The 26,765-nt window shown below is 40.6% G+C and overlaps 1 protein-coding gene across 1 annotated transcript in view; it reads left to right on the forward strand.

The window, feature by feature from the left end:
* Positions 1-409: 409 nt before the first annotated feature.
* Positions 410-26,765, forward strand: part of LOC104403470 (sodium channel protein type 5 subunit alpha-like) — a gene marked incomplete at both ends in the record, with an annotated part of 27,005 nt that continues 649 nt past the window's right edge. The window contains 3 exons of the mRNA XM_010011616.1: positions 410-648; positions 5,460-5,633; positions 7,054-7,410. Of these exons, the coding sequence (XP_010009918.1) occupies positions 410-648; positions 5,460-5,633; positions 7,054-7,410 (770 nt within the window). The remainder of the gene's footprint in view (positions 649-5,459; positions 5,634-7,053; positions 7,411-26,765) is intronic.

The following is a 26,765-nucleotide window of genomic DNA, read 5'->3' on the forward strand; positions in this document are numbered from 1 at the left end:
AAGATACTTCTAAAATGTGACTTGGGAATGAAAAAAACGTTCCAATCTAAGTTAAATAAAGATAGTGTATTCTTACCCATTTGAACTTGGAAAAATGGAAAACAGAGTGAAAATCTGAGCCTATATATAATGCTGAACTTTACGTATTTAGTGTGATTCTCTCTTTTTGCTTCTGACACTTTTAAAAGGTTATTACTTTCAGAATAAGTCACTGTCTGCTAAGTTCAGGTCAACTGGCAAAAACCCCAATGTGTGTAATTTGCCAGCCTATTAGGACAGAAATATTTTTATTATAAAAAAAATTTTTGGGTAATTCAGGGGCCTTCCTTTATGTTATGAGTCATTATAAGTGTTCTCTTGTCATATAACTCAGTGTGAATTGACTGTTACTTTACTGCTTGTGACTTAGAGCTTGAGGAATCACACCAGAAATGTCCTCCCTGCTGGAACCACTTTGCTGTTAAATTTCTCATTTGGGATTGTTGCCCGCTTTGGCTTTTAATCAAGAAATTTGTCAAGTTTGTGGTAATGGACCCATTTACCGACCTCACCATCACCCTTTGCATTGTGCTGAACACGCTTTTCATGGCCTTGGAACATTATAAGATGACGAAGGAGTTTGACCACATGCTTTACATAGGCAATTTGGTAAGTGAACATGAACTCGAAGTGCTACCTGAGGAGTATATTGCCTGCTTTTTAAAGTTTTGGCCACAGGTTGGGAAGACCCCATGTTGATATATTGTCAGCATTGCTTTGCTTATGTCACGTAAAACCACAGTCACCTCTTCCTGCGGGTGAAGAAAAAAGAATGGAAGACTCAGGTCTGTTTTTAAGCTAACATATTCTAATGTCATTAGTAACCACCAAAGCCATGTTTCTGGGCTGTTCCTGATAGGTATCAAGTTTGTATCTGTTTAAGAAAATAAGGATTAATGAAGTTTATTTGGGATTTCTGTTAAAGCAATGATAAGGCAGCTCTTGGTGACTAGTAGTGACTTCTAAGTTAAAAGCAAAAAAAACAAAAAAACCAAACAAACAAAAAAACCCAAACAAACAAAAACCAAACCCCAAAAAACCTACAGAAAAAAACCCCAAGGCAAGATCCTGGAGAGAAATAGAATGCTGTTTCATCGTAGACATGTAGGTAGACATGTATGTGCGAAGTCACCTGTGCTACATTTTCTGTATGTCCTACTGTGCCTCCCTGCCTTGTCCAGCAGTGTGTACTGGGACCCATGCAAACCCTGGGGCAGCGGGGATGTGGAGCAAAGCATGGCTGTGCTTCAGGGGGGAATTCTGAACACGCAGGCTGGAGCAGCCAGGGATAGAACTGCAAAGTAAGCAGAGACCGCACTTCTCCAAGGAGAAGCAGAGTGACAGATCTACAGCCAAGCTGCAGGGACAGCAGAAAAGCCTTTCCAGAGGCAATGCAGTACAATTTGTTAACCCAGGGGGCCACTAATATTCTGCAGTTACTACAAAACGGAAGCTTTTTCTTTAATTGTCTTTCTCTGGGTTTATGTATAAAAGTTACCATGTTTTACTGCTTTAACATCCTTTTAATTTTAGAAGAGTCTGTATTGGAAAAAGCACAGGCTATCTAGCTATGGGATGGTAGAACTGCCCTAAAATCTAGTGGTAGAAACGGACATATCCTGTAGGACCATAAGTAAGTCTGGAGTACCCTGGAACACGGATGCTGCTAAATTTGCATTTGAGAGGCTTACAGCGGAAATGAAGAAAGACCTTTATTTCTGTAAAAATGAAGGCTGCACCATCTCAAAGTGGGATTTACCTTGCCTAACTAGGTGTTTACAGCATAGGAGTCTCTGTCAGAGTTGGCTGCCTTTTTCTTCCTTTAAAGTCAATAAAGAATAATGGACAATTTTAATGCATAATTAATGCGATGTTTTAAAGACATTTACTTTTGGATAAGGTGAACTACGTCCTGGAGGCCACTGACTCTAGTCACAGTCAACTATAGTGGGAGTATGCGGAAACACTACAGATGTGATGTCTGCCTTTAGGGAGAAGCATCCTACGCTGGCAGGTTTAGGTGGGTAGTAGCAGTAATCAGACTTAATCAGACTTTTTCTATCAGTCCTAGCATATGTGGTAAATCACGTATGGATTTTTTCCTTTACCCTGGCCCTTGTTATTATTAGCTCTGGGCCTTCTTGGACAGGTTGAGGTTCTTCTCCTAGGCTGTGAGACCAGTCTCCAGTTTTTCAGCTGCTGTGTGCTGGCAAAGCTCTGTGTATAAAATCTGTTTGGGTTTCCCTTGCTTCAGACCCATGCTCTGCAGAAAGCACTAGATAAGGTAGCTTCGAAAGTCATCTCACAGAACTGCATCCAGCTCCACTTTGCAGCCAGCCTTCGTTGTTGTTGCTCAACAGTTTGTGGCCTTCTAAGATGACTTAAAAGTACTCCTTCAGAATCACTATCCGTCAGAGCAGGTGGCAATGCTGCCATTTCCCCCTCTGGCAATTGGTAAACATACCTGCTCCTTACTCTGCTTTTGGCAGATCAGCTTCTCTCTTTGCAGACCACAAGCAGTGAAACTCTAGCTCCTGCCATCTCTCCTTACCAACACAGTTCTTGCAGACCTGCTGGGACTGAGCAGGGCTGAGCAGGGTGCCAACAAGGAAAGAGAAACAATGAGCAGAGGCAGGAATTGCAAACGAATTTTGCAAAATCTTGAAAACAAACAAACCAACCCCAAAATCTTACTGTGAGCTCCTCAGCACTACCTAGAGCTGTTTCTCCTCTTTGTGCTAAAATCTAAAATAAACAATAAAGCCTGCTAATATTTTCTGTGGCAGGCTGATGGCATGGGATCCCCTTCCCCTGAGATCCCAGGATGGGTCTGTGGGATGCCAGACCGTCTCAGCTCCCCATCACCAGCTTTGCTTAAACTCCCACATAACTGGATTGATTGTGAGTAGAGCAGGTCAGAGGAAGGCAGCCCCATTTATGGAGGATTTTGCAAAGTCATTAGTAATGAAAATTGACTTTTTTTGCAATTTCCTATGAAAGAGAGAATCTCAGCTCCAGGGCAGGCTGCCAGGTGACTGCATTCCCTAAGCCACAGACTGCCAGATCCCTCCTCTGCCCCTATGCTGGCTGGCCATTGTCCTCCCATTGCATCTAACCCTCTTTGAGTGATTACACTAGCATTAAATGGGGGGAAGTATTAAAAAGGGCAGATTTTGGTCACTTTTTCTTCAAAACAAATGTTTCTGAGAGAAATGAAAGAATGAAAGTAGGCTATGGATTTGCTTTCTCCGAGAACAATTCTTTATCCACTAGCAGTCACTGGAGATCTCCTTCTCTGTCCATCTACTTCATGCAGCATCTGTTACCTTGAGACTCCTTTAGTTCACCACTTACAGGAATACACATTTTCAAATGTGATCAGAAGGCCAGCCAAGCACATGTACATGGTTCATCTGCCCATGTGATGCCACCACTTAAAAAATGGGTAGATAGAACAAGATTCCCCCAATTTTTATTTCCTTTAGAAACAGATACCATTATGCAATATTAAAGCCTAAATAGCTGAAATGATAGATAAAAGATTTTAATTTTTTTTAAGACAAAGCTCTCCAAATCATCAGTGTCATATTTAGCTCCAGTGGGATGTTATGTTACTTGTTTTCTTTCCAGCCTTTATCACTTTAAGTATCCAGCCTCTTGTCCAAGCCTAGACAGTGTGTACTAGGTGCCAGTGATTTGGCAACTGCCGCTTGAAATTCATAACTGGTACACATACACGATTCCTGATGCCTTTAGGAAGGCTCAGACATTTTGCTATCTTACCGTGACATTTCCTTCTCAGAAGTCTATTGATTAAAATGATTCAGGCAAAGAAAGTGATCCTCCTGAGTCATTTCTCAGCAAGATGGTTGCATAATGTATGCAGCATGGTATTGTGTTTTTTAAGGCAGTCCCCTAGATATGATTTCACAGACATCCAGTTTTGTCTTGTTCTCTGTCCTGAGGGAAATTGAAGCATTCTGGTGGGAAGCTTTGGTATCTCTGACCACCGTGACTCAGAAATTGTTGGCTAGTTAGAAATATGAGACAGGTCGTTGTGTTGGGTTCTTGCTAAGAGATGGTGATGGGATGTTGATACATCACAAGTATTTTTGCAGTCCAATGTCCTGATGAGAAAAAGAAGGTATTTTATACAAGAAACTGTGTAAAATGACTGCTTGGAAAAATTCGTTCCTGAAGCATGACAGAGTAAAGCCAAGCATTCCTCAAATGCAGGCTATAAAAAATTATTTTTATTGTTTAATATCAAAACTATATAATCTTAACTTTTCTCTTCTACATCTTACTGAATTTCTCATCTCCATTGCTCAAAGTTGATCAGTTTTGCTGGGATAATGCTGCAAATATTTAGCTTATATTAAGGAAAACATTTCTCTTTGACTGTATGTTACTAATAAGTGAGCTCTGGATTCCCCCCTGGTTTTTAACCAACATGGTGTATTAACGTTGACTGTTTCATGGAAAACTGTGTGCTTTAATATATATGTATAGTAGAGAATTTTTCAGAAACATGAAGCTCTGTGTAGCTTGTACTGAGACTTGGAATGAAAATGAAACCATGTATGAAGAACTTGATGCCCACATTTTGTCATTTCAGTTGATTGTAGCCTTGCGTTTTGCATTTAAAATGTTACTTAAGGAGGCATACGAAAGCACAAGATCTGATTCTCTGAGATACTTTGCCAGGAATTTATTAAAACTGAATTTGCTGTCAGTAGCCTTCCCTCCCCTTCTCCCTCTGCCTCATAGTTAATATTTGTATGTTGTTTTAAAGAAAAGTGTTCCAGTTAGAAGTTCTGCCATATGACATTTGAACTGGGTCATAAATAAGCAATATGTTCCCAAGATGCTGTCAAAAGAAAATTGCCACGAGTATTTGTAAAAAAAGTCTAGGACTCAAATTAGAGTTTCTAATCACCTGTCAGCTATAACCTCAGAATGACTGGAGGCTTACATTGCCCTGGTATTGACAATAATAACAAAATAAAAAGGGATAATACAGCAGGTACACTACAACCCAATACCCTTTAACACTCACACTACATTTATTTGGCTTTCTCCCCTGAAATGAACAGATTTAACCTTTATAAAAGGCACCTTTACACTTTCTTTTTTTACCACTGGGATTGTTCAGATGATTGAAGGAGATGGGAATGTATGTTTCAATCCAGAGCTTGAACTTGGATGTCATTGTACGTTTACAGCATTATCAAATATTATTGTGAAAAGACTAGAGAAAGTTGTAATAGTAATAAAGAATCAGGCATGAAAAATAAAGTTTTTGCTTGTAAAATGATTGGGTTTTTGCTTTCTGCTGTGTTCACCTGTATCAGTGGAAAGTCTGCAAGCAAAGAGGTGTGCTTAAAAGGTTACTTTGACTTCATATTTTCTTTCTGCAGGTCTTCACTGGAATTTTTACAGCAGAAATGATCTTCAAAGTAATTGCCCTTGACCCCTACTACTATTTTCAGCAGGGCTGGAATATTTTTGACAGCATAATTGTTATTCTAAGCCTGATGGAACTGGGTTTGTCCAGTATGGGAAACCTGTCTGTTTTACGCTCCTTTCGACTGGTAATGGTCTTATTCTGTTCTTATCCATCTTCTTTTATTATATATAAACTGACATGAATGCAACATATTTTCTTAAAAACGCATCTGCCGATAAAGACTTTAATTGCTGCAAACTGGTGAACAGTACGTGACAGTAATTATAGGCTGCACGATAAATGGAATTGCTCCAGATTTACATCAGGGTAAACGAGAACATAATTTGATTCCTTCTAGCTGTGCCAGGTACTTGCAGAACACTTAAAATGTTTGAGTTCCAATTTGTAATAAGAATCTGCCATTTTGTACCTGTACACCTCTTAGCATAGTCAGCAGATAATTGATAGCCCAAGAAATGCAAGAGCTAGAATGTTGCTTTAGAAGTTGTTATTCCTAAATTATGTTATAAACATGCCACTGTTCTTTTAGATGTTGTCAAAAGAAGATGTCTTTGAATTATTCACAGGATGATTTTTTTTTCCTAGAACTGATCAGCATAACATAGCATCTGTCTTTCACGGGAACTCCTTAGCTGTCAGCTCCTTTGTTATGCATGGGATAGTGCTATTCTATTAATGAGAAACTGTCGGCGTATTGGAACAGAAAAGTAGTTTCCTTGCCAGCCTGACATTTGTGTTGCACTTCATGTACCAGGATGTCCATGCTAATCATTCTGGCCATGATACGGCTTCACAACTTGGAAAGACCAGGAAAATAAGCCTTTATGATTACATTTAGCAGAAGACTTTTTTTACCCAAAATTCTCTGCACTGCTCAAAAATGCTAATTTTTCACTGCTTATGTTACATCCTGAGAGTCTCCTGTCAGTTTTTGATCAATCTTTCTTCAATAGGGCTGAAATTAACCTTCGGTTGAAAACACAGCACAAGGGCTAGGCACCATTTACGTCCTTAAAATAGGTCTTAAGTGGGACGTGGGTTGTGCATAGATTGCGTGATCCTCGGCACAGTGGTGATTTTCACCCTGGGAGCTAACAGCTAATAACATCTGGCTGAGGCTTGCTCTGAAACACTGAGGAATTGCTTCTCCCTTTGTGGGATCAAACCCTAAACCCCTTCCCCCAGATGCCTACCAGGCTGTTTAATTTGAGGAGGAAAAGCAGTGTAAAAGAAAATACTAAAACCTGAGTTTTCTCCTTCCATCCTCTCCCCAGATATTATGATACTGGGGGAATGAGCAGCTAAAAGCCCGTCTATCTAATGAGGCAGAGCATAGCTCTGGAAAACTGAATTCTCATCCAAGAAATCCAGCTGATATTTTATTAATAGTACTAGTGAGGTTAGTAGGAAGTGTGGCTAGAATCACCTTGTACCACACGCTGTGGCATTCAGCGTCTTTCACGTTTTACGCACTTTAATAATTCATCAGCTGAAATGTCCGTTGCTTCTGTGAACTGACACTGTTGTTTATGTTTTGTTCACAGCTGCGAGTCTTCAAGTTGGCAAAGTCCTGGCCGACCTTAAATACACTCATCAAAATCATTGGTAATTCAGTGGGTGCCCTCGGTAACCTCACTCTTGTGCTGGCAATCATCGTCTTTATTTTTGCTGTGGTAGGAATGCAGCTTTTTGGGAAAAGCTACATAGACAATGTGAAGAAGATAAGCACGACTGGCAATTTGCCACGGTGGCATATGAACGATTTCTTCCACTCGTTCCTCATCATCTTCCGAATTTTGTGTGGGGAGTGGATTGAGACCATGTGGGACTGCATGGAAGTAGCTGGGCAGCCGCTGTGCCTTCTCGTCTTCTTGTTGGTCATGGTGATAGGAAACTTGGTGGTGAGTTCTCAAGATGTTTTTTTCTCCTCTTCCTGGTATGTGTTTTTTTCTCTCCTCTTCCTGGTATGTGTGTACCATTTTTAAATTCAGAAATAGCAAATTTCACATTGCTCCATAGCTTTAATTCAATGAACCAAGTTGTCACCCAGAGAAACTTGTTCATATCCCAGATACAAAATTGCCAGCATTGCATTACTAATTAGGAATGAAGGCTTACGCATTTTTGCAGAACAGATAATGTTCTGTTAGAATAAAGGCACATGGGCTAGTTATAATGATTTTATTTCTTAGGCCAATCATGGGGCTGAAGGGATTCCAGATCTCTCTCCTATACAGGAGGGAATAGCACCTTAACTGTCACTGTACTGAAAGATGGTTTTATTTTGCTTCAATTTTGGTCCAGAACACGTGAACCTTATAGCTAGTGCAATGTCTTTGAGTAGAGTTTCTCATGTCTTTAGCCTGCATGTTCCAGGAAGCTACAGGTTGTTTTTACAGTAGTCACTTGCTCACTTGCTTTTTTAATAGACTGTCCCATAAGCATGGCTTACATAAGCTCTGAAACTATTAAGACTGAATTGTATTTCCCTGTTGACATCTTAGGGAGCGCTTTGTTGGCTTGCAGTCATTGTGGAAATGTTTCGCCTGTTCAGCTTAACAGAGCATCTTTGACATTGAGGCTCTAATGGGCTTACTGTTTATGTAGAGAATTCTTTAATAGTAGATGCTGCTATAAAAAAATGTTGGGTTTTGCTACTGATTGCTTTTAGTGGTTGTTTTGCTTTTAAGTACACAAAGTTTTGGTTCTCAGCTGCTGGGATAGAATAGTTCTTGAAAGAGCTTGTAGAAAAACAGAGAGCATTGTTTTGTTTACATTAATTTACATTTTAACAGTTAGGTTTGCACTAAACCAGGTTGGCACTGGCACAGGTTGCCCAGAGAAGCTGTGGCTGCCCCATTCCTGGCAGTGTTCAAGGCCATATTGGATGGGGCTCTGAGCAACCTGATCTAGCGGAAGGTGCTCCTGCCTGTGCAGGGAGATGGAACTAGATCATCTTTGAGATACCTTATAACCCAAACCATTCTGTCATTCTATAATTCAAGATGTTAATTTGCAGGTAGAGAGAAGGCCATCTTACTCCTCTGGCATCTCCAAGATTCTTGTCACATCTGCCAGTACTTATGGTAGTGTCTGTGGTCACATTCCCAATTGCAAGGCTAAGCGTTACACAGCAGACCTTAACTACTAAAGTAAAGTCTGCAAACTGATGTTGGAAGAGTTACAACCACTACAAGTTTGTGGTACTTTCGGTGATTCAGTTTGCAGGTCTTCCCAAGTCTCACTAACATAAATTCAAAGGAACGGTGGAAGAAAACTCAGCAAAGTTAGTAAGTGCCCTGGGTAACTTCACGTTATAGAGCAGTCCAGCTGTTGAAAGGAATTTTAGTAAATCTGAAATCGTTGGTTTGTATTTATACATCCTGCAAATGTCTTGGACCAATGCAGTGCCACGTGAATTTATTTTTACTGTGGGTCAGCTGATATTGAAGTCATCTTCAAAGAACTAAACTTTACAACATAGTTGGAAAGTATGTGCTGTGTAACTGCCTTTGGCACAATAGGACTATGCTGTTATTGTCAGATGGCATTTTTACAATATTTGAAGCTGCTTTGGAAGGTAAGGCCAACTATAATAAAATAGTTCTCCCTCATTTGTGAGAAAGAGCTGCTGAAATTGTTAACTGAATTATTATGCTTTATGTTAAGTTTTATAAAGGGCTTATGCGTATGTTATATATGTGTATGTTACTGAGGTTAATAAGGAAAATCACCATGACAGGAATTATTAAGAAGATGTAGGGGAATTTGGGTAGTGAGGCAATCGCTAGTGCCCCCTACTCTGGCAGGTCAGCCAACACGAGAGTCAAGCATGACACCAGCCACTTCTCAGGGGACAATTGCATGTAATGGGTGCTAACAACGTGCATGAATAAAACTGACACTTCAATCACAGATAGAACAACCTTCCAACCTCATTCTGTGTGCATGATGTACACTGGCCAAGCACCCTTTTTTTTCTTCTGCCTGGATGACGCCTGTTTTATACCAGCTTCTCCTGAAATGCCATCAAGTGAAGGGCAACATGACACAGGGCAGAAATGCACTATCTGAATTTGCTCATGCTCCAATTTGGCTGTGTATGACATAGACAACACCCAAAAAGCATCAGTTAGCATTAACCCAAGCTAACAGCTGCAATGCATTAACACACCCTCAGGGCTGAGGCCCTGTACTGGTGTCATCTCACCTCTGCCTGATTTACATATATCCCCTAGCACTTTCATGGCGCATTCACCACCCAATCCGCCACAAGCTGGTAATTCACTGCTACATTTCCATGGTGGATTTTGTCTTCCTGGAGTCACAGGCATGCCAAGATGTAGAGTCTGTAACCAGAGAAATTCTGACATCTTCAGAATTTTCCTGGAAGATGAAATATAAGGCTGGAAGTGCTCTTTTAGGATCAGCCCTAGGCTTTTTTTCTTTCTTTCTTTCTTTTTTTGTCTACTGTCCATGGAAATACTATTCACTCAGGAAAATTTTAATAATAGTTTATGAGAACATGAAGGTAGAAAGCACCATCAATTTCTAGGGTATCAGGCTATCCTGTAGGACAAAATGCATAACCATTATCATTGAATTAATGCGTGATGCATGGAATAATGAAATACCAAGTGGAAGGTCATGCACTCAGCCCTATTTAAGAATTTATGTTATGATCAAGTAGCGTACCAACAGAAAATGTTTGAGAGGATAATAGAAGTATATGTATCAGTCACTGTGGACATCTACATCTGAGATAATTGCATGGAGATGCCTTTGTAGTCAGATCTGGTTAATGGAATCCATGAAGTTGTAAAATATTTTACCCAAGAATGCATCTAAAGTGTATCAGATTAAATAGCCCCTAAAAGTACCTATTTCTGTCCCTGAAGTATTGGGAGGCAAATTTAGCTGTAGATACTCTCATGTACATATCACTCTGGCTGACTGAACCAGTATGATGTACCCATGCACCAATACGTTGCATTCATGAAAAAAATAAGGGAGATTTCAATAAATATCAGGAAAGGTAATTACAGAAGGTATGAATGCTGTTGCATAGACATCTGCAATATTAGATATGCAATACACCCCATTAATTAATACACTCCATTAATGACTGATGCTCAAGTAAGACTAAGTGGTACTGGGAAAAGCACAGTATCAGAACATGAAGTTGATGAGGGGAATACAGAGCTAAGCATGGCAGGAGAATAATTTAGGTGACAGGATATTGCTCATCCCAGAACAAAGGAATATAAATCACTGTGGGTACCTTTAGGCTGGGTTTTGGAAAGGAGACTTCTGGCTGTCAGCACAGTGAGGTTGTTTAGGAGGACTTTCCAGCAAGACTGACTAGCCCCAAATCAGCAGTGTATGAGATAGAGTATGATAAGTTTGTGAAGGAAACAACCCATATTATCAGGGGGCTTAACTTGGCTACCCAAGAGCACCTTCCAGTCACATTCTTGGAAAAAAACAGGTTTGCCCCACCCTACATGTCCTTCCTACAAGTCAGTGTAAGACGGTTCCTTGAGGAGATGTTCTGGGAAAGTGTTGCTAAACCTCCATCAAGTTAAAATCTGTGGATCCTTAAGCTGGTCAGATGCCAAGAAAACGTCATTAAGTCTCATTTACCACCATTTCTATCTTTAACAGCCAAAGTCTGTTGATAAAATGACATATTATCAGAGCTGTTCTGACAGAGACATGTCTCTGCAGCAAGGCAAGAAAGATAGTAATCAAGCTATGGGGAATGATAACTTCTTAGTGTTTCCATCTCAACATGTTCTTCCACAAAAGTCTGTCTCCCTACACTAGAAGGTTGTCCTGAGTGCCACCAGTGCATTATGGATGGGAATAAATGTCCTAGGAGGATGAGAAGGGTGAGGGGAATGAAGGGCCATTTGGTATAGATCCTGGCTTTAACGATGTGCAAGAGTGAGATTTGGGACTGGGAGGATTGTTCAAGTGGGAAAGAGAAGGGACTACAGGTCCCTTAGTCTATAAGAAGAAATTCACAGCAATTTCATGCCCTGAATCACTTTCCTCAGTGACAGACCCTAAGTAACATAAGGAACCATTGGGTTTCATGTGGCTATCTAATACTTACTAGCTATGTCTGTAATCCTGTAGTTAGGCAAAATCGCTTTCTATGTGTGCCTGCAAATTTGTGTCTATCCAGGTCAATTGTTTTATTTCTTTTCTTTTTTTTTTTTTTTTTTTAAACATTAAGAACAAAGGAAAGGCCTGTGATAAACATGTCATTCTGATTACCTTTGTTCGCTTTTTTTAAATTTGTTTGCTAATGTTGCCTTTAGTTTGATGCTTGCAGTTAAGAAAACAGAACAAAAAATCACAAAAGTAGCTGTGATGTGTAGTGTGTAAATGTGTAAGATGGGGCTACTATTTGGATTGTCTGGCCTACAGCACTGGAGCTTTGTTTCTATGTAAAGGCATTTCCTAGAATTAATTACTGAGTGTTACTGCATGAGCACCATAATCTCTAATCTAGGAACATGAGAGGGTGTGTATGTGGCCATCTGTGTAGGAGAACCAGTAGCCCACCATGTAGGAATCCATCAGCTGGCCAACAGCATGGGAGTTTCAAAGGCAAGGGACTATCCCAGCTGAAAGTTTGTCATCAGTGCTGGGTTTGAAGAAGTTTAAGAATATGGATCAAGATGGTCTTGCGCATTTGTCCTCAGTGCCAGAAAATGTTCCTGGGCACATTCAGTTTGTTAGGATAGAACTAGCCATGAAGTCCTGTCTCACCCAACACTTACACATCTCTATCACTGCAAATTTCTCAGCAGATCACAACCAGGCTTGAAAGAAGCTTATCATAATCTGTCGTATTTTCTCTTTGTCTAAATGAGATAGATATAGAGAACTATCACTGTACCTTGTGGTAAATTCATAAGCAAAATAGCTAGGCATCTAGTGGGCCTAGGTAAAAGTGGATTACAATTTTACATTTCAAGAGCTCAGGCAGCCAAAGCATATTATGACAGACAAAGAAGGTCTTCAGATGAGACTTATATCTCTGCCTGACATGATGGGAATGTCACTGAGGAAAGCTAGAGCAAGACTCAGACACTTTTTAAAGACATGAGGCATTACATCAGGGGGTTTCAAGACCATGAAACTTTAACAGGGTGACTAAGGGTTGCTTTATGCCAAAGGAATGAGGCCTCATTCATTAAGATTCCTTGTGCCAATAAAAAAACTAAAATGGAACACTGATGACATATGATAGCACTTTTCCAACTATCTTCTTATTTTCTTTACAAATTATGTACAAATCTGGAACTACTGAAGCCTCATTTTCATGATTTTTACTGTCTACCCCTAGAGAAATGTAAAACTCAAGAGTTGCAGCAAGACTTCCTGCCCTGAATCAAGTAATTATTTTTGCATTTAATGACAAACATGCTCTCATTCATGGAGGCCACTGAAGACAGCACTCTGTGAATAAAAGTTAATCTCCTTGGAGGGAAATGTAGTATTTATATTGGATCTGATGATTAAGATAAACAAATTGGAATTATAAAATAATGTGTGCCTTCTAATTGCAAATACTAGGTTAAACTGTTTGTTGGAAATCAAAGCAAGTTTGGGAAGAAGGTATTACAAGTCCAAGTTACACAATTTTAGGTTTTTGTTTTCAAACCACAGGAGAGGTCTGTGTCTTCAAGCTTTGTATTTTGTACTTCTACCACCATTTGTACTCTCCTTGGGCCACCAGTTCCACTTATTGCACAATGGAGGGAAGAGGTGATAAGGTGCAACTATATAAAGCTGGGGGAGAACAGCATTTTGCAAGGAAATATGCATCCACAGGAGATTCAAAGAGAAGTTCAGGTTGTCACAAGCCTTGCATGAGCACTGCCTTCCCTCTGCTCTCTCTGCACCCTTATGTTTGTGTCCTGCATGCAGTTGTTCACCTAATCTACTCTTTCAGCAGCTCCCAACATTCTGGAAATGTGCATTTGTGGTTTTGGTTACATCAGCTCAGAAGGCCACCAGATAAACAGATGACAATAAGCATGTAGCAGTCTTTGTCAGGACATGCAAAACCTGCAAAGTGGAGTGCATGTGGGGCGCCATGGAGGAGGAGGAGGACTCATCAGAAAGCTTCAGGAGCCATAATGACAGCTGAGGAATACTGGGGATAAGGGCTGGAGAGTTAGAAGGGTCTAAGAGAAGTAGGTGAGACCAAGGCATCATTAACAAGAAGTAGAAGTGTCATTTGAGTCTGTCTCATGAACTTGGACACTTACATAAGGGAGGTGAATTTTCTTTCTCAAGTCACATGCAGCTTTGCAGAAGAGCAGCCTGGAATACATGAATAAGCACATGGGGAGACACAAGCAGTATCGGGTCAAAACAGCTGTCAGCATGTTACCATCCCCTTTGCTTCTACTGATGTATGCTTATGGCTGGTAGCAGATATATCCAGCATTTGAGTTTGGAGAACTCAAACCTCAGAGGAAAGTAGCTAAACCACAGCACATTTTCTAGCTTACCTTTCACATTTTCCATGCCAGCTACTGCATAGTCCACTTTTCCCAGAGCAATTTTTTCTACTTTTATTCCCCATCATCCATCCTTGCTTGAACAGTGTCTGGGAAGCAGAGCACTGAGGTAGCCGATGCTTTTAAGTAAACATCTGGCTATACCTACTTAAGTATTAAACATCCTCAAGTGTAATGAAAGGTTCACCAGAAACAGCAGCATGTGATGATCAAAAAGATAAATCCTGACACCAACCATCCAGTTGCTTCTGATGACTCCTACCAGAGATGGAAAGCTTGCATCCTTGTATGGGTTACTTTAAAGACAAATCTTTTGCCCAAGACTCCAGGCTTTAAAAATTGTGTGATTTAGCAGTGCCCACATAAATAACTATCATTTATTTTATTGGGTAGGTGTATCCCACCTTCATGTGTAACATCAGATGCTAATGCTAGAAAGGCTGGGGAAATTAACCTTAGGATATTTACAATGGACCGTCAAAGATTGCTGGGTTTCAAAAATGCCACTGTATAGTAGATTAAGTAGAGTCCATTCAAAGCCTGGAGATAAAGGGCTACTTTGCCCCAGAGAGAAGACAGAAATGCACCTGAGAACAGATGGGAGGAGAAACTACTTTCAAAATGAGCTCCTAAAAAGTAATCTGCTTCCTTCTGTCACTCCAGATTTATAAGTTTATGATTCCTGCCACAGGCTCAGTTGTTTCTTCTGAAGAGTTGAATCTTGGCACTTAGTAACTAAATCTGAGCACGCATCATGTATTAGGGGACAACTGTGTTCAGTTCCTTTTTTCACGGTACTATATGGTGTCAATGTTGAATATAGCTACTAAAATCTGCCAGTATTTTTCCTGCAACATCCATCCACAGAAGGTAGATTTTTTTTTAATACAAATAGCCAAAATGCTAATGAAAGTTAGGGTACAGAAGAGGAGCAAGCTTTTGCTTCTGATGCAGCTCAAAGAAGGTTGAAAACAAAAACTGGACTCTTTTTTACATCTGTGAAATAAGGAATTCCCCAAAACAATAATCCAAACCAGATCCATTGGTGGGCTGTGACAGATTTTGGCATTTGGTGCAGAATTTCATCAGTATAATTATAAGTATTACTTCTTGATCTGTAAGTGAGTCACTGTGATGTATCAGAGAGGAATAAAATCTGATAATAATGCTACTGCTCTTCCGTAGGTATGTGGATAAGGGAATATGAAACTATCTCCCATTAACCTGCATGGGTGTGAAATGACTTAGAAATATGGAGGAAGAAGAATGCTAATACATTAGTTCAATCAACCTGTCCCTTGGAAACCATCCTTACACCTTTTGTTCTAATTGTGTTCCCAAGTCAGAGATACTTCTCTAAAAATATTGCTTAAGCAATGACTCCATTATATGAACTGCTGACAAAATGAAATGTTTTTAATAGGATCTACCATATATATATGTGTACATATACATATTTTATTTGTGAAGATGATACTAATGGAATGTTTGTTGAGATTTGCTTGTAGTCTGGAGGTTGAAGAGGTGCAAAGTTTTCAAAATAAAAACTGCAGCCCTGTCAATACAGTAGGCATCAGTAGGGGAAAATACTACCATTTTTTGTACTATATTTGTCCTTGGTTAATAGTGTAAGTAGGGTTTTCTCAGTGGTTAAGTTCTTGCTAATAGCTGAGTAGTTATTAAAAATCTAGAAGACACTAAGTCAAATTTAATTGGACAAGAGTGTGCAAAGGTAACACAACTAAATGTGTCTCCTGTTATTAATGTCACTGTGCAAGTTGTCTGGATGTCATTGAAAGGGTAATGACAACAGAATTCTTCATAACATGTGTTTAGGGAAAGTTTTAATGTTAAAATTGACCAGGCGGTACAAATTTAATACTTTATTCATTACTCTTAAACATCTTACACTTTTGTTTAAAAACAAAAAACAAGTCAGTTAAAAATATTACCTTTCCCCGCAAAAACCATCAGTGAGCAGTTAATTCTAACAGTTGCCTCTAGAAATAGCTGGTTCAAAGGGATATGTGAAACAAACAGCTAGTCATGACAGCCTTAACCTTCTTAGGAGGTGTATGATATTTAAGAGACTGGAATTTATCTTTTCCATGTACCGTGCATATTCATACCTGTATTTCTCCAACTAACATGTACATAGTCTCTGGCTTCCCAAGGACAAATATGTTTGGAAACAAAAATGTAGTACACAGGATTAAATAACAACTTCCTGCCTTTTTTGGTCTTACCGAAGAGTAAGAATTTCCTGCAGTGAAACAGGTCCTGTCTTTGGTCTCCTGCTGCCATCCAATGCTTTCTCTTGTTCCCGAAAGTCAGCTTGGCTGGGTCTTACTCTGTTACTCTGTTACATTCCTCTAAATCCAATAAAGGTTCTGGCCCATGTTTGCCAGGGAGAATCTCTCTATATATATTGCTGCAAACGGTGCAAAGGAAAGGAGAATCAGACCTTGTTTCTTCGTCCTTCTTAACACATTTCTTTTCTTCTTCTTAAGTCTCTCTTGTTCTATTTCCATGTCCCTAGATTTCATGTGTTACCTTTTATTCTTTCTGGTTTGTTTGGGTCATCCCTAGGCAGACTCTTGTTTAAATTAGTTCTCATTGAACATGATCCAAATCTGCCCTTCCTTTGTTTTTCTTCTACCTAAAATTTATTTTCTTTCCTTTCGGCCAGCTCTGGCCTTGATTATAGTAATTCCCTCTTTGACATTAACACATATCTTTGCTGTAGTCTTCCTAGTCTCATGCTTTAAGCAGATCTCCTTGTGTTTCAATATTGCTTTGGCTTTCAGCCTTGCATGACATTTTCTGCGAGAGCCATCTCATTGTGTGTTTTGACTTGGGATTGGACGAGATGATCACGAGGGGACCCTTCTAGGTCTAACAGTTCTGTGATTCTGTGACTTGACCCTTCCCAACACACAAAGAAATTCCAAGTCTCTGCCCTGAAACCATTTGAAATTGCAATTATTTCAATGCAAAAGGGGTTTTATTTTTTGACCAAGCCCATTTTTTGTACAGAAACTCTGCCTTCTATGGGTAAGAGTCATATTTTCTCATGAAGAAAATATGTGCTAACTGGTCTTAGAGTTTGGATTGATGCATACTGATTTTTTCCGTGCTGAATTTTCCTGGAGATGAAAAGAGGTGCTTTCATTTGTCTTTCGGAATGGATGTTTTGCAAGAAGTTCCACTCTCAGTTCTGTCCCACTTTGCCACTGTTTGCTGCCCCTCCTCCCCACCACCAGTTCCATTCTCTTTCTGGCCCCCGCCACATTGCAACAACACAACTAAGAGCACCCTCATGCTCCTTGTGCTACAAACTCCACTGTATGGGTATTTATTCCAGGAGGATTTCCATGACTCTTATCCCCTCCTGTCATTCTCTTGTCTCCCACATTTAGATGTCATGCCATCCCATTTCTGGGAGGTTCAGCAAGTGCCAAATGCCTGCTGAAGCCTTTCTGCTTGAAAACACAGGCAGGTGGCTACATCTATAAACTGGCTAGGGCATGAACACAAACATGATGAGTGTCCCTCCTCTGTTTTGGTTAGCACATTCCCTGACCACCCTGTCCTAGCTGGTGCCTGGGTGTTCGGGGGACAGCAGCCACAAAGCAATTCTGCCTGGGGGAAGAGTGGGGAGGGGAGGTCAGCTGCTTAGCCTCAGGGGTGGAGAACAGGCCTTGACTTGTCTTTGTTTACTACTGCAGATGCAATTTTTAGTTCATAAAATGGACTAGCTGCCTACGTCTCAGTTCCTTTCTTCTCTCTAGCAGCCTGCCGTCCATAAGAATGCCCTTATGGACAGCTTACACTGCTGACTTTCTCCTTTGCTTCCCCAATTTTATGTTCATCTTGCATTAAAGAAGATTTTGAACAACCCCAGTTGCTGGGATTTCAGCTGGGCACACAGAATATGATTAATAAACAAAATCATCTTCAAATTTCCACATCAGCAAAATACCTTTGTATTTCCTGATATAAGAAAGTAGTTAAAGATAAGGTCATCATGCTGGGATAGAAGAGTTTGCTTTGATCACACAGTTGAGAACAGATTTGATTTGAAAGATGCTGGTAGCCAGTCCTACACTAAGTGCTTTTCTTGTGGTTTTAGTAATTCTCTGCAACACACAGAGCCAGCTTTACCCTGTAGACGTACACTGTGTGAAGAAAGGAAGGACATCCATGTCCTTTCCTTCCTTGCAAAAACTGAAGAATAACTCCCTAGGTATTTAGGAAACACTAAGAAACCACTGCTGGTAAACCCTCCCACCCTATTTCTTTATGCTTTTGAGTTATGGGTCTTCTCGAGCAGAGGTACGTGAAAGCTGTAAGCACAGCCATGTGCAGTAAAGGAGGAAATTTCATACCATGCAAAATTTCTAGGAGAAATCTACCTTGTAGCTTTCCTGAAATAAGCCTTCCTGGCTAGCAGACAACTCTGTCACTCTGTTCTGCCCTCCCAGGAATCTGCACTTGCAAAATGTAAACAATCAGAACCTCCTTACACCTTCCAAATTCACTAAATAGGTATCGTACTCACATTTCACTTAGTAAGAAAGTGTGATTCTGTAATGGAGCCGAAATTATATCATATGTGGGAAATTGCTTAGAAAGTAACATTTGAGTGGAAATGTTTCCCTCCATTTAAAAAAAAAAAAAAAAAAGGCACAAAGCTAATATTAATTATTTATTGACTCTTGGATTTAATTTTCTAGTCTCTGGGCCTACCCTCATATTGATTTTGCTTTGGTGTAATATATTGGCTTCAAGGAAGTCATTATTTACTGTGGCCATTATCACTGGGGTTTTTTTCTTCATTATTATGTTTCGAGGTGGGGGGTGTGTTTGTCCTTTTGGTTCTCTGCGGCTTATCTTTCCTGAGGTGTTTTCTGCCATGTGAGAATGAGAATTACCTGTTTGTCTCAATCTCCAGTCCTGACTGCCCAAGAGACATGATGGCATGTAGATGACTGAGTGCAAACCTCAGTGCAATCTTTGGACATGGCTATGTGCTCACCTCTCAGGGAAGGTGTAGAATCTGAGTTTTTAAGGGATGACTTCAGAGATCCCACTCTGCCTTGTGTGGGCAGTGTCCCACGTATGAACCTAGCCATGCAGGGTTAGGACTGGCATGGTCTCTGGGTAAAAAAATTCAGAGCTTAAACTTCCAAAATTAGGGCTTTTTTCTTGTGTCTAGTCATTGTGTAATAATTGGTAAAACTGCTGATGAGGTGGTGTTTGCATATGAGTAGTGAAAATATTCCAGGGATAATACGGATGTTTCTTACCACATGCCTTGCAGGGAGCAGCAATAGCAGAGACTCACAAAAGTGTACAGTCAGTCCAAGCCTGTGCAGTTTGTTTCGCTCTGTAATTGTCTTGACATCCTCATCACCATGACAGCTAAACACTTTTGTTGACTTAGCACAAAGGTAATTGTCTCTTGGTTTGTAATCAATAAACTTTCCATAGTTTCCCTAGTGCTTCTGGGGTATGTTGAGCCTTTAACATCGTGAACACAGCTGTCTTGCTGGAGAGGTTTGCAACTGGACTTTCCTGACAGCACTTTTTTTTCTGTCTAGACAGTGGTTCAAGAAGTCCACTGCAGCTCTGATGGAGCTCTTGCTATGCTGGTGAATTAGTGTTGTTTTGATATCTGATTAAAAACCTGCGGGAACATGTTTGTTTTCATGCTGCAGATTTAGGAGTGGAAAGAATTTATCTGCCTCCCCTCACCATCCCACCCTCCTTTCTTGTACAGTACATGGAGAATAAGATTTTCAGATCAGGAAGCCCTTGGTTTCCAGACAGTCATCTTCTGATACTTTCTTACTTTCATAAGAACACTGGAAGTCATCAGCAAATAAAAATTAAATTCAGTAATTTTAGACCAACACTTGGTGTGGTATGGTTAGTGTGTGCATTTATGCACGTGTAGTGGATAACAAATGAAAACGACTTGGCAAGATGAGGGATCCGTCAGGTTGTGATAAGAAGTGTCATGCGTTGCCTCAGATCTGTGTTTCAGAGTGACAAGGACACAGGCCCCTCGCTCTGCCTGGTTTCAGGGTCCTGGAGAAGCTGGTACTTATGAGATGGGAGCTGGGGAAGCACCAGCTTCCCCTCCCAGTTCAGCATCCCTCTCTGAAGAGGCATTTTCATCATGTGTTCCAGCATGTCAGGCTGGCAGCAAGAGCAATGTTGATGTGGTGCCTTTTGCTTGCCTCCCCCTCTCAATAGGATGTACCCATGCCAGGTCTGACATCCCCCAGTGCTAGTGCAGCTTTACAGCTCCACTAAAAGCAGGGAGGGGTGAATGGCATCTTAAAATAACCTCAAAAAAAAATTCTTACGTGACACAAAGGTGCTCTGAAGTGTGATTAATGGGCTTATTCTACCCTTCCATTACTCAGGGAGGTTTACTCCTGTGTAAAGTGGTGAGAACAGCACCAAGAAATCTGCCCTATTAATTATGCATACCACTTTAAACTCTGAAGCGAGAAATAGGGAGACCATTCCCCTCACCCGTGCACACACCACCAAATGTATGTGAGCACAGCTGCCATCCGGCATCACTTCTCTACCTTGTACTGCTTAAAGACAACTGGCTGCACAAGAGACCACTGAAACTACAAGGAAACGTAGTGTCAACACTCCAAGTGGAGAAAAGTGCGCAAAATTCCTAGCCTGATGGTAAATACCACAGAAAAAGACTAATGGGATAGGGGGACATATTCATCTCACCTGGTTTCTAGAGTCAAGCATGCAGATAGCTACAGCTGTATCCCCCACCCTACCTATTCTTCAGAGTTAATGGAGACAAAAGGCACTTTTACTGCTCCTTTTAATTTCTTCCATGCAGCTGTCAGTTTTAGAATGGGGCACATTGGGCTTAAGCTCCTCTGACCATATGCACTAGATCTAGCCTGTCTATAAAGAGAACCCTAGATGCCTCGGATACCCTAAAGGAAGTGTGTGAGTGCCAGCCATGCCCCAAGGTTCCACTTGTCAAGCACACTTTCTGCAAGCCCTGTTCTGCACAGGCACTGGAAATGCATGTGGTAGCTGTGAGGCTAGGGGGGAAATCAGGCCTTGTTCTCTTCTTTCTTAGGGAAAATGGAAATCATTCACATGAAATCAGTGAAGTTATAGCTACTTTTGTATTTGCATATGTGATGATTATTCCTACCATATTGCTTCAATTTTTAGTTTCCTGTGAAGAACATCTACTCTTGTTACCATCATAAAGTAGCTTGAGGATTTTACATGGGAAATAGGCTGAATTTGGTGCATTGTTCTCATTAAATTGTCTTAAACAGACAAACCAATTATTTCACCAAACAGATTTACATGGAGTTGATAAGAAAAAGATCCTATTGCAACAAACTGGTACTATAGTGCCCTACAAACCTCTCATGCACAACTGCCTGCCTTGTAGGATCAAACACGGTCCACTTGGGAAGTTCTGTGGCTGCAAGGCAAGAAATCCATGTTCCCATTTCCACGTGTTTTTGTAGCTGATCTTGGGCAAGAAACACAAAGGAGATCAGTCCTGATCCGACCTCTATTCTCTCCCACCTGCCCCTGCCCACAAGGACCTCATGACATACTTGTGGTATCATATTTGTCAGCATTTTGACAGCAAGAAACTAAAATACCATGAGAATAGGATTATGAGATTGATTACAGGATAAAGAGAAACTGGGCTGGGAAGATATAAGCCTCTTATCCAAGCACAAATAGCTGAAATAATAGAAAAGATAATATAGAAAATAACTGATCACGTAAATTGCTTTTTGCAGGCATACTCTCTTGGTAAACTTTGCCCTCAGATGAAAATGTGCAAAGGATTGGAAAATACACTTTCTAAGGAAGAAATAATCCTTTAGTAGCAGAGAGATGGACTAGATGACCTCTTACTACAGGTCTCTGTCTTAAACTTAGATCTCACACTTCCTTGATGCAGTGAAATTGCCTTTATGAGAAGTTTTTCTTCGCAGCTTCATGCATTTTGCTATTGTAAACAAAATAAAATACTTGGCAAAGATTGTATTAGGCTTGCTAGAAGTCCTCAAGGTCTCCAAAGAGAAAACTCTATCTTTCCCATCTGTGCTAGCCAAAAAACAGTGCAAATGTCCTCTGCCATCAGCAAACAAACAGGAAGGAAGAAAATCAGTTTCTTCCACTGGTCAGAGAGTGCCTGAAGAGCTTCATGCTGGTCTGTGTCTAACAGGCACTGCCAGAGAAGTGGGTTTGAGTAGGTTGAAATATATAGGTCCTGTTTTCTCCACCAAAAAAATATTAAAATAGTAGTTAATGATCTTGGCAGGTACTTCAGAGTGCTGGGCTTTCTGGGCTTTTCTGTGCAGCTGAGTGACAGCAGTGATGGGGCTGAAACAGCTAGAGCTCTCTTCTAACCTGGTGAAGGCTAAGTGGTTATAAAGGTCAGCCACCACTGTCTGGAGCATGGATTGTGAGACTGATACCAAGAAGGACTTTCTGGACCCCTGGCTGGGTTTGACAAGTTGTAGATGATCATCTTAGTTGTATTATTTAGTTTTAGGTAGTCCTGTGAGGAGCAGTGACTTGCAGTCAATGATCCTTATAGGTTCCTTCCAATTTGAGATATTCTGTGATTCCATGTTAGTTATTTGGCTTGCATTGATAAGTGCTCTAACTTTAATCTAGCTGTGAAACACTAAACCCAAGCTACCTCAGGCTTTGAAAGGCACCACCAGAGACAGTTCAGTTCTCAGCATCTCCTGGGATGCCAGACTGTGTCCATTGTCTCCATACATCCTAGGAAAACTCCTCCAGTTTAAGCACCACAGAGAGGCACCTGACATTAGGCTGGATTAATCTATCGTTTGTGCCTTGTAATGTCACAACCAGAGTCACTTCTTTGGAAAGGCATGAAAAGTGAGAAAGCCCGTGAAAGCATGCTGTGTTGTCATTAGAGTAAATGCCTAACATCATTATGCTACAGGAGGTGGGGTTTCTTTGAGTGCATCTGGCATTTGATTCCTATCCTCAAAGACCAGTAAAGTGACCTGCTCTCACAGTCTGGCTGCTTGGTGTCACTGGAAAGCAGATTCCTTTTTAAGGGGATCCATATGGACATACAAATCTGCCATTCCTTTTGAAAACTGAATTAGTCTTTAGTTTTCTTTTACTTAAACTGAAAGTATTGCATTAGCAACCAGGAGGACTGGATATTATTAGTAACCTTTTAAGGGAAATGTGGTGTGTCATGGGTTGAGCATATATTTTTCTGGAAAAGACAGTGTGTTGTGAAATGGGGGGAATAAGTAAACATAACGCACTTCATTTCACCGTATTTGAATGCCCAGCAAGACAACTCTGAGGTTACCTGCTCATAAAGGAAAGAGGGAGTGATATTTGAAATTTATTTTTGGCTAAAAGCATGAAGTGCAAATAGCTCTCTGTGCAAAATGTCAGCTGCATTTCTGGGAAGCAAACAACACTGCCTTAATAATCCATGGTAAATAACAACACTAAGAATGTTACCACCTATTACAGACACCTGCAGGTGTATCTGGATAAATTTATGTAACTGTAGTTCGATGTCCAAAATAAATACAGAAAAGTAAATCAAGGCATTTCAAACAAGGTACTATGTGAATAGCAGAATTAATGAAGTATAGGATGAAATTCAGCTTCAGATGACAAAATTTGCATGCCTACATGGTGTTCATGTATGGAGAAGATGTCTGAGCTACCACTACTACAGCCTGCAGAGATCTAGGGCTTGACTCAGTTTTGTCTAGCACCACTGGGGATACTGTAACGTATCCGTCCTGGCCTCCACCTAAACACATATCATAGAATCATAGACTGGCTTGGGTTGGAAGGGACCTTCAAAGCTCATCTAGTTTCAACCCCCTGCCATGGGCAGGGACACTGTCCACTAGAGCAGGTTGCTCCAAGCTCCATCCAATCTGGCCTTTAACCCTGCCAGGGATGAGGCAGCCACAGCTTCTCTGGGCAACCTGTGTCAGTGCCTCACCACCCTCACAGTAAAGAACTTTTTCCTAACATCTTAACAAGATCTCCCATAATAGTGTCTCCTATTGGCCAGTTGCCCCAAGATGACTTGGACATGCTAGGGTCAGTAGGCACTAGATGACTACTTATGGGCAGATGCATGCAGCCCTGACATGGTCACCTCTGTGTGGTCAGGCTCCATTGCCTACATAGAATAGTTAGGGTTGGAAAGGACCTTAAGATCATCTAGTTCCAACCCCCCTGCCATGAGCAGGGACACCACACACTAAACTATGTCGCCCGAGGCTCTGTCCAACCGGGTTTTGAACACTGCCAGGGTTGGAGCATTCACAACTTCCTTGGGAAACCCATTCCAGTGCCTCACCACCCTCACTGTAAAGGACTGCAAATTTACTGTAAAGTTAATGCCACTCTTGCATTTGTGGTTTGTTCTGATGTTCCTTTCTAGAGGAAAGAGTAGACTCTGCCTACAGGAGAGTCTTATGCTGAGGCTTCCCAAGTGAATGAGTCACACTGAAAGTAATCTTTGGATATTTTGGTCATTCTCACCCTTTCCTCCAGTAAAAAGATAAAAAATACTCAAACCCAGAAGTATTTTATTCCATAGAAAATTCTTCAGGTAAACCAGTCATGGATCTTAGCAGCACTCTAGTGTAAACTGTTACTGACAAGTCTGCAAATGCTTCAGAAAGTTATCCTTGGTAACTGTAGCGCATTTTCACCCCAATCCAAAAAAATGCAATACTTGAATTTCAGTTAATCTTGTGACCCAATAGATTGTCTTAAATGAGACTCAGTCGAGCAGGCATCATAACTGCTCATGATAGATTTCTTCTGGCTGAAATGGATGCCCCATTAGATCCTTAAGGTTTGGTGTCTGAGTCTGGAGGCAGCTGACATCCTTGAAGAGTAATTAAGTTCCCTGAATGCTGCCAGTCTGTTATCTGCTAAAACATCCTGTCATGCCCTAAAGATCGAGCTTTAGGAGGACCCACATCTCCTGTAGGTCTGGTACAGATGTCTCTGATAACCTCAAACAGTAGACACCTATGTTAACGTAACAGAACTGAACAGATAAAGTTCAGAAGATTTTTTATTCTGTATTTCTTTATCCCCTCCCTTCCTCCAGCTCCTCCCCACGTCCCTAGGATATCACTGGGAAAGACACATATGCTGTGGTTTGTTCCAAACTCTTTTGGCACTGGTGACCTGGGCAGTGTCTGTTCTCTTACACATGTGCTTATTTTCAGGATACTTGTAGCAATGTAGTTATCTCGAACATGGTTGAGAATCGCTAAAGTGATTGTGCCAGTGACTCCTTCATTAATGGGCTCCCACCTGCTTGGCAGTATATCCAGTACTCTGGTTTTCAACTATCTATCAGACAGCATCACTTGCAATACCTCCAAGTGTAATATGAAATGAAATATTGACTCATACCAGACCACTACAATGATTAAGAGGAGACCCACACAAGCTGTCAGTGACACCCCAGTATGATGGACCAGCTAGGAAACAATTAGCTTTAATCTTGCTTTACTTTGGAGCAGGGTAATACTCAATGCAGCAATAGTTTATTCAGTAGTTCATAATGGACGTGGGCATCTGCTGTGCTACCAACTGCTTTCATTTATAATCACAGTAATTGCAGAGAGTACTTTACAAAAGAGTACTGACAGGACACTTTAAATGCAGTGTCACCAGAGTGATTAAGACCAGATTTTAAAAATTCAAGCTCATATATTCTGAATATTTTAAGTAAGAGGGAGCAGAGTGCAGAATGTTAGAAAAAGCTGATGGCTATTTGGTAATGCTCGGTTAAATATAAGTAATTTTTATACTGTTCATTTTGTTCTATCAGATTTTATCGATTTAAAATACTATCAGAAAGAAAAAAGACAGGGGACTTACAAGTGTTTCTGGTAGTATTAAGAGATCACAGAGAAAATATCTTCAGAAAGTACATTTTATTGCTGGAATGGCAGAAGTGCTGCTGCACTGATCTCTCTCTTGCAGTGCCACAGAGCTGGCCCCCACCCACCTTGTACATGCAGCAAATGAGTTGATACCAGGCAATTTGGTCCTAGTGTATTTGGGGTAAATATATTATAGCTGATACTGGTTTGGGTCACCTTTGGCCCATTCCTATCATACCAGGCATCTATGTCCAATTAGAGTTTCTTGCCCTTGTCAATCTGGATAAAAGATGTAATTCATTCCTTCTCAGACCACAAGCAGCTGTAATGTCCCATACACAGCAACTGGTGATCAGTCTGCAAGATGTGTTACTGGGAATAGCCTTCTAGAAGAAGCTGGGTTTATTTATTGGGTATAATTGTCAGGGGTTCAGGGAGGAAGAAGGTAAAAAGAGATTTAAATCATCAAATATGTCACCGAAATGTATAGTTGTGTCTAATCTTGCTGTGCACTACCAGCAAAGGTAGACAGTTCCAAACTTACAGGAACAAGACCACAACTTAAGAGAATATTTACCCTATGTAGCTTTCAATTAAAATCTTATCCTATATTCTGCTTCTGAGCTTTATCTTTTCTGTGTTTTGGGGTGCTGGAAGAGGGAAGGGAATGTCAGAATGTGTTATTATCCATGCTATACTTCTGCACATGAAATTAATATGTTTGGAAATGTCTGCAGACCTCCTTTTCCT

Source organism: Nestor notabilis, unplaced genomic scaffold (genome assembly GCF_000696875.1).
Source record: "Nestor notabilis isolate BGI_N333 unplaced genomic scaffold, ASM69687v1 scaffold13063, whole genome shotgun sequence".
In the NCBI taxonomy this organism is placed as follows: domain Eukaryota; kingdom Metazoa; phylum Chordata; class Aves; order Psittaciformes; family Psittacidae; genus Nestor; species Nestor notabilis.